The sequence below is a fragment of the Epinephelus moara genome, chromosome 4 (assembly GCF_006386435.1).
Source record: "Epinephelus moara isolate mb chromosome 4, YSFRI_EMoa_1.0, whole genome shotgun sequence".
NCBI classification, from domain to species: domain Eukaryota; kingdom Metazoa; phylum Chordata; class Actinopteri; order Perciformes; family Serranidae; genus Epinephelus; species Epinephelus moara.
In genome coordinates, this window is record NC_065509.1 from 29,221,721 (window position 1) to 29,234,324 (window position 12,604).

The following is a 12,604-nucleotide window of genomic DNA, read 5'->3' on the forward strand; positions in this document are numbered from 1 at the left end:
GGCGCTAGAGAGCTTTTTTCTTATCTAGGCCTAACCGCCAAATCGATTTTTACTAAACTTGGTAGATATGTAGAACAGGACACCTCAAGGTGACTGGAGAAATTTAACTCTAATTGGCAACTGGGTGGCGCTATAACAACAGAAGAATGCTTAAAAATAGCTAAAATGCAACCAATCGCTGTGGCTCCCCCTGTGGCTGAATGTTTTTGGAATGACTAAGTCATGGTATGGTATGCTGTACATAATCACGGAAACTGTCAGTGTGTCATTCTGTCAGTCAGTCATTCTGTCTGTCCCATGTTTTTCTACACTCTAACGTGGTCAAACTGAAACTGCACATAGGCATTGAGGATTGGCATAGGTAAAAGGTGACAAAGCTACCAATGGGTATGGACTAGTCTATGTATTAAATATTGTTTTACAAGTTAGGAAAACAATGTTCAAGTCAAGCCTGATGTTGCTCTAAACATAATAGAATGATCCCAGTCACTTCTGCACAGTGAGGCATACACCTTATTAATTAAACGCTGATATCAGATGGGTTCTCAGTATGTGGCAATACCTAGAGATACACAGGTATCTGTATCAGGACTGAAGAAGTTGGATCACTGCATCCCTATCCAGATTGCACTGTGCCATGACGTGGTTGCCTATTCTCTATACAGCAGTGTCTGGGAAGATCTGATTGATCTTTCCCTCTGGAATTAACTTCACAGCAGTAATTACCTTCTAACTTAAACTCTTAATATGCTACAACCTGCCATAATGTACGAGAGCTGAACCAACTCTCAGTGCTGTCATAAATTCAGCTCTTGCAGTGATCGTGCATAACTTCATAACTCTCATTCCTCTATCAAACAGAGCTGCAGGTTGTTATTTTTAAATGAGACCCCTAAAATTTTAAAGCACACTTTATATCATGTAAAACACGGCCCAATTATTCCAGAGAAGATAAGGAGACTTTGGGACAGTGAGGTCTAACTGTTAGCGAGACTGTCAGTCAGGATGACCGTGATCAGCATTGTGGGGCAGAGATGGACAGCCATGTCTGCCGGAGAACACGGAGGTGTTCGTTCCAACAAAAACACTGCACCAGGTGGTTTCACTGATTAGTTTGTCTTCTCCTGTTAAAGGTGTCATAAAGTCAACTGCTGCAGTTTCTGATTGCAATTAAAGTCTAAAGCGCCGGAGCCTTCGCTGACATGTGTCGTAGATTCGCGTCTCTGCGGTGGGGGGTCGAATGAAAACAGACGTCCCCTGTGGTGCCGCACATTATTTAAACCTGTCGAGGAGAATGCACTGATTTCATTAGATTTAAATTATCTCGATTGCTCTGTTTACTTTTGACTTTTTTATATAGTGTATGAGCAAATCACACCTGAAAACACACGTGGAAATGTGCGAATGACGTGTCCATTGTTTCTGTTTTTTCTCAACATCAGCAAGAACTTTCTGCGTAAGCATCAGCGTGAATAACACAGGGAGTATTTCCTGTGTAGATCCTGTGTATCAGTCCAATATTATCTCATATGATGTCACCTGGACCGCCACATAATAAGATAATCCTGCAAACACAAAGGGCTGACATCACTGGGGTCACAGGAAACAGCTCCTGAGTATGATGCAGTTTCCTGTACGTGACCTTGAAGACTTTTCATGCCATTCCCTTCATTCACTGAGGTTGTTTAACCATCTGCCATCCTGGTATGTGGAGTGACACACTTCACCCACCTCATCCTGCTGCCACAGACTTCCTCCCAGTCTGTCCACCGTTGATCCGACTGCATCTGACCCCCAGGGGGCCCTGCTGCAGACCTGAGCTCAGACCCTCACAATGCCTCATTAGAATGGGCAAAGAGGACCTCACACTGTCAGCGCTGTGTGCTGGGGACTCTGCCAGCTCTTCTCCACGCCAGCCTGTTAATGTCAGCCCTCCCCTTACACACATTTCCAAATTCGCCACAGTTTTAATTCCCTCTCGTTACCCAACAGACTGTCCCAAAGACATTTAAAGCACAGGAAAGGCACACAGTTGACGCCAACTTTTTTTATTTATTTTTTTTTTATTTACTGGATGTTTTGTCATCCGTGATTAAAACCATGAATAAGAAATGAAAATGGTGGTTGTTTATTCTCTCCATGCCGTGGCAAACTGTCTGCACAACAGACCCTAATGACCCCAGGCTGCCATTACCGGGTGGCTTATCGCCTGTGAAAGCATCTCGGAGCCGTTCAGGCAGATGCTCGCTGCTTTTGCTCACAGCTAATGTGAACCATATTACACTGTAATTCATTCTGCTGTTCATTGTGGTCTGCTCAGGCTGCTGCATGACTCAGCAACAAGTAGCTCAACCAGGGACAAGATTTTTAGACGGTACTGTAGTTCAGTTCAATCTTAAGGCTGCTGTAATGAATATTTTTATCTTAACGATGAATCAAATGACTTCCCGTAGCTCTACTGAGCTTCGTAGCATCTTTCAGGTCATTATTTTGGTTTTCTGGCAACTTTACTGTGTTTGATGGTTCAGTCTCTTGGCTCTCGTCTCCAACGTTTCCAGATGCATCAGGCAGCTGTTTTCATTGTAATAGCTTTAAAACCCTCTGTACACCACCAGCCCTGCATCAAACAGCAGGCAGACAAAGCTAGCGATGAGCTAGTGAAGATAGTGGAGCATTTAGCAGCTCAAGAGACAGATCTTCTCAGGAGTTTGCACAGACAAAGTTAAAAAGAGGAAATGGTGGACTTATATTCATCAGGTGGACACAAACATGAGTCCAAGTGAATGAAAATGTGTCTGCTGGACATGTAAATGAGCAACTGTTTGATAACAAGTACGTCATATCAACTCTATAAGGAGGTAATGTCAGTGTGGTGTTGAAATTTATCTGTATTGAATACACCATGATGATAATGTAAAGTAACACTTTGCAGGTGTTGTCAGTGAAGTAGCTGTTCTGAAGCTTTTGATCTCATCACATGATCTCTGTCAGCAGATGTATTAGGCCAAATAATATATCTTTATATACATATATAGTTTTGTCAGCCAAGGGTTTTTTAAACAGTGCCAGAATTACAAAATTCCCTATCCAAGGCCAGAGTAGATTCATGCACATTTTCAAACAACAATTGAAAACTTATATATTCAGCATTGCCTTTATTCTTCTTATGCCTTCCTTTGTGCTTGTATTTTTCACATATTCCATTGTTATTAGCATACCTGTGCTTGCTACAGTATGTGTTGCCTCTTTTCTTTGTTATACATGTGATTGTCTGGAGTTATTGCACAGTCTTTGCACTTGTTTTACTTTTTTGTTTTCAAGAATTTAGTCTCTCCGCTGTCGTCGGCAGCATTTCCTGATGCAACAGGCAGCTGTTTTCTGTGTAATAGCTTTAAAAGCCCTCCGTACACTACCAGCCCAGCATCAAACAGCAGGCAGACACAGTTAGCAACTAGCTGGTGAACATAGTGGAGCATTTAGCAACTAAAGAAACAGATCTTCTTCTCAGGCGTTTGTTATTCATTTATTCATTCTCTTGTTTTTTAACTTTGTTGTAAAGCAGCAGTAAAGCTTTGAGTTACACCCTCTGTATGGAAGGTGCAATAAAACATGTTTATTATTATCATTAATTACACTTTACTGACCTTTTGCTAATGTTGGCCTATAACATTAGCCCTAAAGTTTATTCTTGACCGTTGAAACAGCACTTGACAGAACAATCTCACCTCAAGGCCCGTGTTCAAGGTTTATGATTGAAAGCTTCAGCTGAAATGATGGACATAAAATCAATTTTAAGTTATTCTTCAAGCAAAATGGCAGATAGCCTTTTGTTTCGACCTCCAATTTGAAGTATTCTGTGCTGCTTTTCATTTGTGAACGTAAACCAAAAACCTTTATGTTTTTAGCTGTTGATTAGACAGTAAAGGCTAACTGATGACACCCTCTTGGGCTTGGCATTTTTCACAATATTCCCAAAACTTCACAGCTCATACTCAACTAAACTTGATGATTTCATTGATTCATTGAGAGAATAATATGAAGATTAATTGATAATCAAAATAATAGTGGCAGTCTGTGTGTAACTCTAGAGAAAGACGGTTGATTGTTGAGTCTCATTCCCTGGTCATGAAATATCAATGTTTTAGGGTGGTAGTCCACCGAGCTAAAGCACTGATGACGAGCTGGGAACGAGACTCAACAACTTCAACTGCACTTTTAAGGTGAAATAGTTTATCGAACTGCTTTTTCTAAGAGCCAACAATGACCTTTGAAGCTCAGTAAATTGTTAAATGCCATGTTCAATCTACTTCTGAGTACTTCACCTTGCTAACCTTTGTGTCTTTATGTATCTACATTGTCCAGGAGTCTGGTGGAGGAAGAGGAGGCGAGGCTGTGCATCCTGTGACTCGAGGCCGGAGAGTGATACTGGCAGGCTGGATGCTCCCCCCCACACATGGATTAGAAAACAGACCAAAGAGAAACGTAAAAAAAACACACCGAAACCAGCACTAGGATGAAGCTTGAGGTACCAATGCAGCAATTTAAGCAGAACTTATCATGACAGATTAATGCCGTCTGGAGGCCTTAAGACGGGCCATTGATAACAGGTCGCTAGGAGATGACCCAGAGACTCCAAGAAAGATGGAGCTGTCTAAACGTGGTGGGAGGATCGGGGCTGCGCCACAAGTGTGTATCCATTCAGTGTCTGGCAGGGATATTTCCTTAAGTGGGTTTTATCTTTACCAGCTCCCTGATATGTTTCATAAATGTTTTGTCCCCTCTTTGTTGAACACAAACACACAAGTGAAACTGTGCAGCTCCGTGAAGTCCCCCCCCCCCACTGATACCACCTCGTCCATCACTCAAACTTTGTCTGATTACCGGCTCTTAACCTACGACCCCTTCACTGTTAACAAACATATTGACAGCTCTTCTTTTAGTAACTAAAAACATTCCACCTTCCCTTTGCTTTTACAGTCATGTTTAGTTTCACATATAACTGACAGTCAAGTGTGCAGTGCTCTGTTTGCTTTTCAAATGGTTCATGAAGTTGTTTTCTTTCACAAAATGAGCACCTGGATGTTTCTGCAAGAAAAAGCTGGTGTGATTTATTATTTCTCTTTTGAAAACCAACGTCCCAATTTGCTGTCGTTTCAGAAATAAGCATTCGGTAATACATTCCTGTGTAATCTCTTCCTTATTTTCAACATGACTTTCAAGATGTCTGTGATAAATCATTCCCGCTTATGCACAAAGCATCAGAATCTGCTTCAGATTTAAATTAAATAAAACTAGTTGCTTGAGAGATCGCCTCATACTGTGTGATTCCTTCTGTGCTTCATGAGGACTGCTTGTGAATTTTTGGGCTTAAGACCTTCCTCGCACTGTGAAACTACACAGAGAGAGCACATAGTGATTTATGTTCAGTGATCCTTCTTTCATTCATCTTCATGTTCAGCATGAGATTTGAACATTCCGAGCTATTAACGATCTCAAAGGCTTGTTAGCTCTGCCATAAAGATGAAAAATGCTGCTAATAACGGATCAGATAAGATTAGCCACACTCAGTGAACTGATGAGGAGTTAGCCTCTGTAATAATTGAGTTCAGTGTCTGGAGAAAGGCCTGAGAAATGGCTGGATACAGTGACTTGTTTAATTGTCCCGACATGAAACATGCTCGGCTCAGGAGGAAGCTGCTGTGTCTGTTTTCTCAGGGCTGCAAAGCTCAATCAAGACCTCAGAGGAGAGGAGGTAGAAGACGTTTTTCCTCAGAGCTCTCCTCTATATCTCTCAAATAAAAAGCCAACGAACCATCCCGTGTTCCTGATCCCATGGGACCTCTCTGTCTCTGCCTTGTGGTAAATATGAAAATGGAAAAGGAGAAAATATTCTTCCTCTAAGAGTTGTGTTTTCCCACTTTTATCTTCTCTGCTCTGCCTCTTGGGGGAAGGTGGCTGACTGTATGGAAATCAAGGAAATAGACTGGACCAGAATAGTAAAATTCTCCTGCTGGTGTAGATGTGCCTCCATACAGGAAAAATGGTCTTTGCACACCTGCAGTCAGAGAGCTGTCAGCTCCTGCACAGAATGACAACCAGTCATAGTGACCAAGCCATGAAGTAGCCAAAGAAAACTAATAATACCTGGGAAGGAGTGCAGGAAGAGAAAAATGGACGAATTAGATGTATTACCTTGGGTAATGTTCACAAACCACAAACAATAAATATCCAAAATCAACCAAGGACATTTCGTACATGTAAAGGGGTTCATTCTCACTCCACAGAATTAATATCAGATCTACTAAAATATGATTACACATTATATACAGTCAGATCGTCAATATGACTCGTTCAGCTGTTCATATGTCTTTTTAATAAATATTTCACAAAACATGCAGCATACCTGGCAGGTCAACATATTGATATATTTGTTTCCATACAATATTGGTCCTGTTTTTGTCCCGGTAATGTTCCAAGCGGACATTCCAAACTACCAGATGACGAAAAACAGATAAAATTAGCCTTTCCCCCACGGCTACAGGTAGTTTCTATCAGGTTTCTATCCATCCATAAAGAAATGCACTTCCTTGCGTTGGACACTAGAGGCATCAAATGTATATTCACGGATCTACAGACACCAGTCACATACACAAGTGGAAACAAGGTGCATAATTGTTGAGACATTTTACTCAAAACCACAAATATCAGCCTCCTGGTGGCGCTAGAGGAAAAGTTAGGGGGTTATAAAAGTCATCTGGATTCGTCCCCTGGGGATCACGAATGTGTGCACCAAATTTCATGATAATCAATCTAATAGTTGTTGAGATATTTTCGTCTAGATCAAAGTGATGGACCGACTGACATTACTATCTCTACAGCCAAAAATACAAAGCATCAGTATTGCTGCGGAAACCTCAGAATATCTAAAGAAAACATTTAGTCTCATAATGACATTAAATTGTTTAATAATCTCCAACATATCACCAAAAACAGGAAATGCTGTTTGGGTAAAATAAAGCAAACCTTTGAAAACCCAACATAATATTTTTATACAAATACTAACACAAAATAAATAATGATTCATCCTTCGAGGCAAATCAACAAACCGATGTGTTTCTGCAAAAGCAAAAACTGTTAAATGACTCGTGTTTGGATTTAAAGATGTGTTAATTCCAGCCGCTCCTTTTATAACACAATTAAGTATTTCAAAGACTTGATATTTGTGTGCTTGGTGACCTTTGAGCTTGTCTTTACTCCTTTGCCCTCATCACACGTCCTTGACAACTGAGAAAAATGCACGTTAACCCCTCAAAGCTGGCCGCTGACACCAAGTGGCCCGGGGCAGGACTGTGCCACCTCTGCTCCTTGAAGCCGGACAATTTGATTTGAAGGCGGAGATTTTCAAAGCTGAGTCATGGATGAGTGGTCAGCCAGTGGCTTGGCCTTTTCATCCCTTTTTTTTTTTTTTTCCTTCCCTTGATGGTGTCTGTGGATGGGTGAGGGGGTGGGGGAGAGAAAACAGCCAAACCTGCCCAACACCAACAAACAAAGAAGTCACTGCTGGGAGTAAAGCAGAGTTGGGTCCATCTGGGTAACGCTGAATGTTTAATGATGGTTTGCTCGTGCTGAAAGACACAATTTCACACAACATGTGCTGTGGACATAACATCCCATTAACTTCACATGGTGCAGGAATGTCTTTACATTAAGAGTGGCAGGGCCGGCGTGATAAATTATGACATCTGAGCTCATTGCATCAGTCCACATATCTTCAATCTGCAGCAGGGGAATGTGATTACGGCCTGAGGTAATGGTGATCGAGGTCAGCTGGGTTGTCACCTACACATAGGTATCCCCAAAATACTCTTTCCCCCCTTCAGGTTCACCCAGACAAATAAACACTGTCGTCAGTGAGGACAAAAGTAATTTTTTAAAGTCTCTTCGTGGCAGCTTGGACGTAATGAACCAAGCTGGTGTTTAGAAAGCAAATAAATAAGAGAGGACAGGGTTGAGTCAAGGAAGAAAATAAGGACAGTAAAAATATACAAAGGGGAGAGAGCTATTGAGAAAGTATTTCCTTAACAAGAGGGGGAACAAATAATAAATTATGGGGCCCCTCTCCCTTGAGGCAGGACTGGCACGCCTGAGGGTAGCAGGAAGTGGGCATCCCTCTTCTTTTTATTGGGGTCGTGGACAGGCTTCCACTGTGGGAGCATCGCTGAGTCCTGAGAGAAAACTCCTTAAAGGGATGTTTACACACACACAGCTCCTCACACACAGTTTACACGCCATGCAATGCTGAAGATGGTGGTAGTGTGACTGTATAACCCCCGGGTCCCCCATCATGTCATCGCTGTAGTTTCTGCCCTCCTCGTATCAGCAGCCCCACTTGGCCTGTCTAACGGAGAGACTGTTGACAGCCCTGACCCCACATTTACCCCACGCTGCCTCTCGTGTCTGTCCCAAAGCAGGTGGCAAACACCCCCAAACTCTCCCCCCGACTCCCCATCTTGATCCGACATCTAATATGTGAGATTCTGATGCCTTTTATTTCTTGGCAAACATTCCAGTACCCTGTCTTGCAATGAGAAGATAAAGCTTTTTCTTAATTTCCCCAAACTCCACACACACACACACACACACACACACACACACACACACACACACACACACACACTGTGGGTTAGTCACAGCCAAAGTTGATAAAAGTTTCCCTTTTGTCCGAAAGGGTTCAATTAATCAACTTCACAGGGCGTGCTGGATGGAAGCGGATAAAAGTCTGGGCTACAGGGACGGCGAGAGAAAACAGCCTGGATTTGTATTCTGCTGCTGTGGCTTCCATACCCATTAAAGGATGTTAGCATCTTTTTAAGCATAGTGACTTTATTGTCAGCTTAGGGCTTACACCGATCCAGCCATTTGCTGTATTGGATTCTTGGCAGATGGCCTGCGTGGATCTTGGCCACCCTTGAATTTAGTTCTCATGTTAAGCTTCACTTGTCAGTAAATGGGCTGCTCCCTGCCCCTACCCTACACACAGCAACTTATGTCTTGGTTGTAATGGTTTCTTATCACATAGCTGCTGCTGCATGAGGTCCTCCCACCTACTGTAGCACTTAACCTGATTATTTTTCTGGAATTTTTGTGTTGATAGATGGCATACTGTGATATACAGTGAGTGCTTATAGCTACACTGTAAGGACGCATTTAATTTGAATTATATTGCACACAGTGATCTCACTTATTGAGTATAAGAGGGTGAAAAACACTTAAGTGCATTTGCAGACCACCAGAAGGCATTTATTTGACATAACATCCTATAATCTGCAAAATATATCTTATAAATGATTTACTAAATCTGCATTAAATTATTTTTGCCCACTCAACAGTCTGTAAACACAACACATATACAGTCTGAACTAAAGGTGTTTTCAGACAGCGAGCCGCCTCCATTGTTTCTAATGCAAACAGGACAGTAAGGAGAGGATGGTGGCCAAATTCAGAGTTCAACTTTTTCAGTTTTGCTGCTGCTGCTCACTATGGCAACCACAGAAACCACACAGAGGGAAACATACAGGTGTTAATTTTAATGATATCTAAGATCTCTGAACTATATACCTTTTCACAAGCAGAGAGCAAACATTTGCTACTGATGAAGTGAAACTGTCAAAGTCTGGTGACCCGCTGTGGGACAATAAGCAATGTTTATGATATTAGTTAGCAAAACCTACTGTATTAATCACATTGTACTGCTACTATTTCTTCTATTTAATGCTACAACCTGCTGTATTTAGCTACTCGATGAGATTACTCTAGATGGATAGTAGCTTGTGATGTATGGAACAGTGTAATGATTGCCACTTGGGTGTCAACATAGTGACGTCATGCTCCCGCTTTCCTTTCCTTTAGGGCAGATGACTTTCTGAGCTGTTGTCACTAGTTTTGTGTAAGAAACCTCTTTTTGGTCTCTGACCTGTATGACAACAATGTCTGCCTACGATAAAAGTACAGCCTCCCCAGAGATCAACCACATCTCTACAACAGACAGTTTGTAGAACTTGATTTAGCCATGAGCTGGTGTCGTTATGTTGGTATGGTGTCTTCCTGCCGCTAATTCAAAACAGAACATTAACGTTTCCGGGCAGCAGACATTGCGGTGGCCTCTTTTATAGCTGTGTTACAACCCTAATTGCCAGAAAAAACATTGGCATTGGATATTTCTGCAAAGCATGGATACGTTATATTTGTGTTATTATGGAGCGGGTACATTGAAACTCTATGTTTTAACCACACTCTGGTTATCATGGTTAGGTTTAGGCACAAAAAACACTTGGTTATGGTTAGGAAAAGATCATGTTTTGGCTTTGGGGGCAAAATCTTGCCTGGCAATCTCAATAAAACCCACTGCTTTTCATGGCACTATTCTGGCAGAAAAAGCATGGCTCTGTAAGAACCATTCACTTTTTGTCGCACCATCCTCGCAGAAAATGCAACAATGGCTAAGTAAAAAACAACTGTTTTTTGTTACACCATCCTAGCAGAAAACGTAACGATGGCTAGCTAAAAAACATCTGCTTTTCGCCATACTATGCCAGCAGCGAAAGCAGCAATGGCTCAGTAAAAACTTACTGCTCTTTGGGCACTATCCTCCATGGAAAAACAGTGACGGGTCCCTAAAACAACACCCAGGTTTGGTGTCTGAAAAGCTAGCTTGGCAGGCATCCTGCCTGAGTGACATGCCATCCATCATTCTCTCCACCTCCTGACGACAAAGTCAGCTTATACATTGAGGCACTGTAGAAACATGACTATGATTGATACATTTGAAAAGTGAAATTAACTTGTTAGCAAACAGTTGCCTATTTAAAACATCCAGCAGACAACGAGCAATATTATAATTCACTGGAATTTAAATCCAATATTCACTCTTCTTTTAGCTCTGTTTTGGTCTCCACCAACTCCTGAGGAAAATATCTGGCACTTCAGCTGCTTTATGTTCCACAATATTCACCAGCTAGCTGCAAACTGTGTCTGCCTCCTATTTGGTGCAGACCTGGTGGAGTGCAACAGGTTTATCAGAGCTTTTGTGCTTAAAAAAAAAAAAAAAAAAAAAAAACTGCCTGCTGCTGCGGAGCATAAAACCAAAACAGTGAGCTGAAAGTTGCTGAAACATTTCACAGAGCTGAGTAGGTTTGTCACTATGAGTGGCATCTTTTACGTTACACACGGTCATTTCATCCATTGTTTATTTAACTATATTAATAAGTGCGGCTTTAAATCAATAATAAGGTCATGTTTTGCTTGTTAAATTTCAGATTCATGAAAGCATTTGTTCTTGTTACCACCCATTGACTTATTTCAGCTCATAACCAATTCTTCTTCCTGTGCCTCTGAGGACCTGGAGCCAGGGCACCAGTAGTCCAAACTATCATAATTTGTGCTGGGAGTAAGAAATTACATGTGTCACAGTTTAGGTCGGCGGTCGTAGCCTGGAGCAATGGCTGGTTTAGAATTTGGAAAAAAAAAAACCTACAAAATAATTTTCTTTGCACAGCAGTCATTCATCTTTCTCCCAGACACCCAGACATCTCGGGCCTGCTTCCTCTCAAACTGACGTGACCGGCAGGTAAGCAACATTTTCCACTCTTGGATCACATATAGGGTTTTTAAAATTTTATTTTAACATACATTAAAATGTAATCTGCTTGTGTGTTGACATGATTTCCACATCTTGTACTTCAATCTGTGTCTTATTCGACTAAACCTTCCTGTGTCATGTAAAGGCCAACAACATGTGGATCAAATTGAGGTCATGTTGTGATGATAAGTATGTTATCCACCAATTAAATCTTTGAATTGTCTCTTACATTATTTGCAATGTGTAGAACAGCTCAAACACTCCTAATCTTTGTTGTACTCCAACTCTGAAGTAGGCTCTTTGTTCAGCTTGTCTCCTGAACCCTTTCTTCATAAGTGACCATTAAATGGATGGTTGGGTGTTCAGCCACCAGTGAGCCTCAGTAGACCTGCTACAGGGCTATATTGCCCTTGTGCCGCTTCACCTCAGAGGCTCACCAGAGGACCTGTCAGGCCTGCGATGTTTTACAGCTCAGTTTGCAGACAAAACACCTCACAACCAAATCCCCTCAACAACATCTGCTGCCAATTTAGCCGAGGCATTCCTGCAGTCTGTGCTGTTTAATATTCACAGGGGTTAGGATCTGCCGGGACAGGGGTGGACGGGGACGGTGGGAGGGGGAGCCAGCTTCTACAAGCCTTTGGTCCGACGGTCCAGACGCGGTGAAAAATGAGGGGTTAACAAAGAGTGAGCTGGAGCAGGGGTGGGTTAACTGGGCTAATTTGCAGGGATAATAGTGGTGCTCATGGAAGGCCTTCAGGGAGCAGCGGTGTGGAACACAGACCTGATGGTGCAACCACACAGGAAGTTTACAACATGGCCAAAAATGTATTTAATCATCAAACAAGCAGCGAGGAGCTGGCGGCATGGCCGGAACCAGCAGCCATCCTGAAGATGAAGACAAATGTTTAGACAAGGGGCCAGACAGAACACCAGATCCACACCTCCAAGATTCCAGGGCGCTGA

The 12,604-nt window shown here is 42.1% G+C and overlaps 1 protein-coding gene across 1 annotated transcript in view; it reads left to right on the top strand.

Annotated features, from left to right (window-relative positions):
• The window catches only part of vimr2 (vimentin-related 2), a 26,227-nt gene extending 20,922 nt beyond the window's left edge, over window positions 1-5,305 (top strand). Inside the window, exon 10 of the mRNA XM_050042690.1 lies at window positions 4,363-5,305. Coding sequence (XP_049898647.1) covers window positions 4,363-4,405 — 43 coding nt within the window. The 3' untranslated portion in view covers window positions 4,406-5,305. The remainder of the gene's footprint in view (window positions 1-4,362) is intronic.
• The last annotated feature ends 7,299 nt before the right edge of the window (window positions 5,306-12,604 follow it).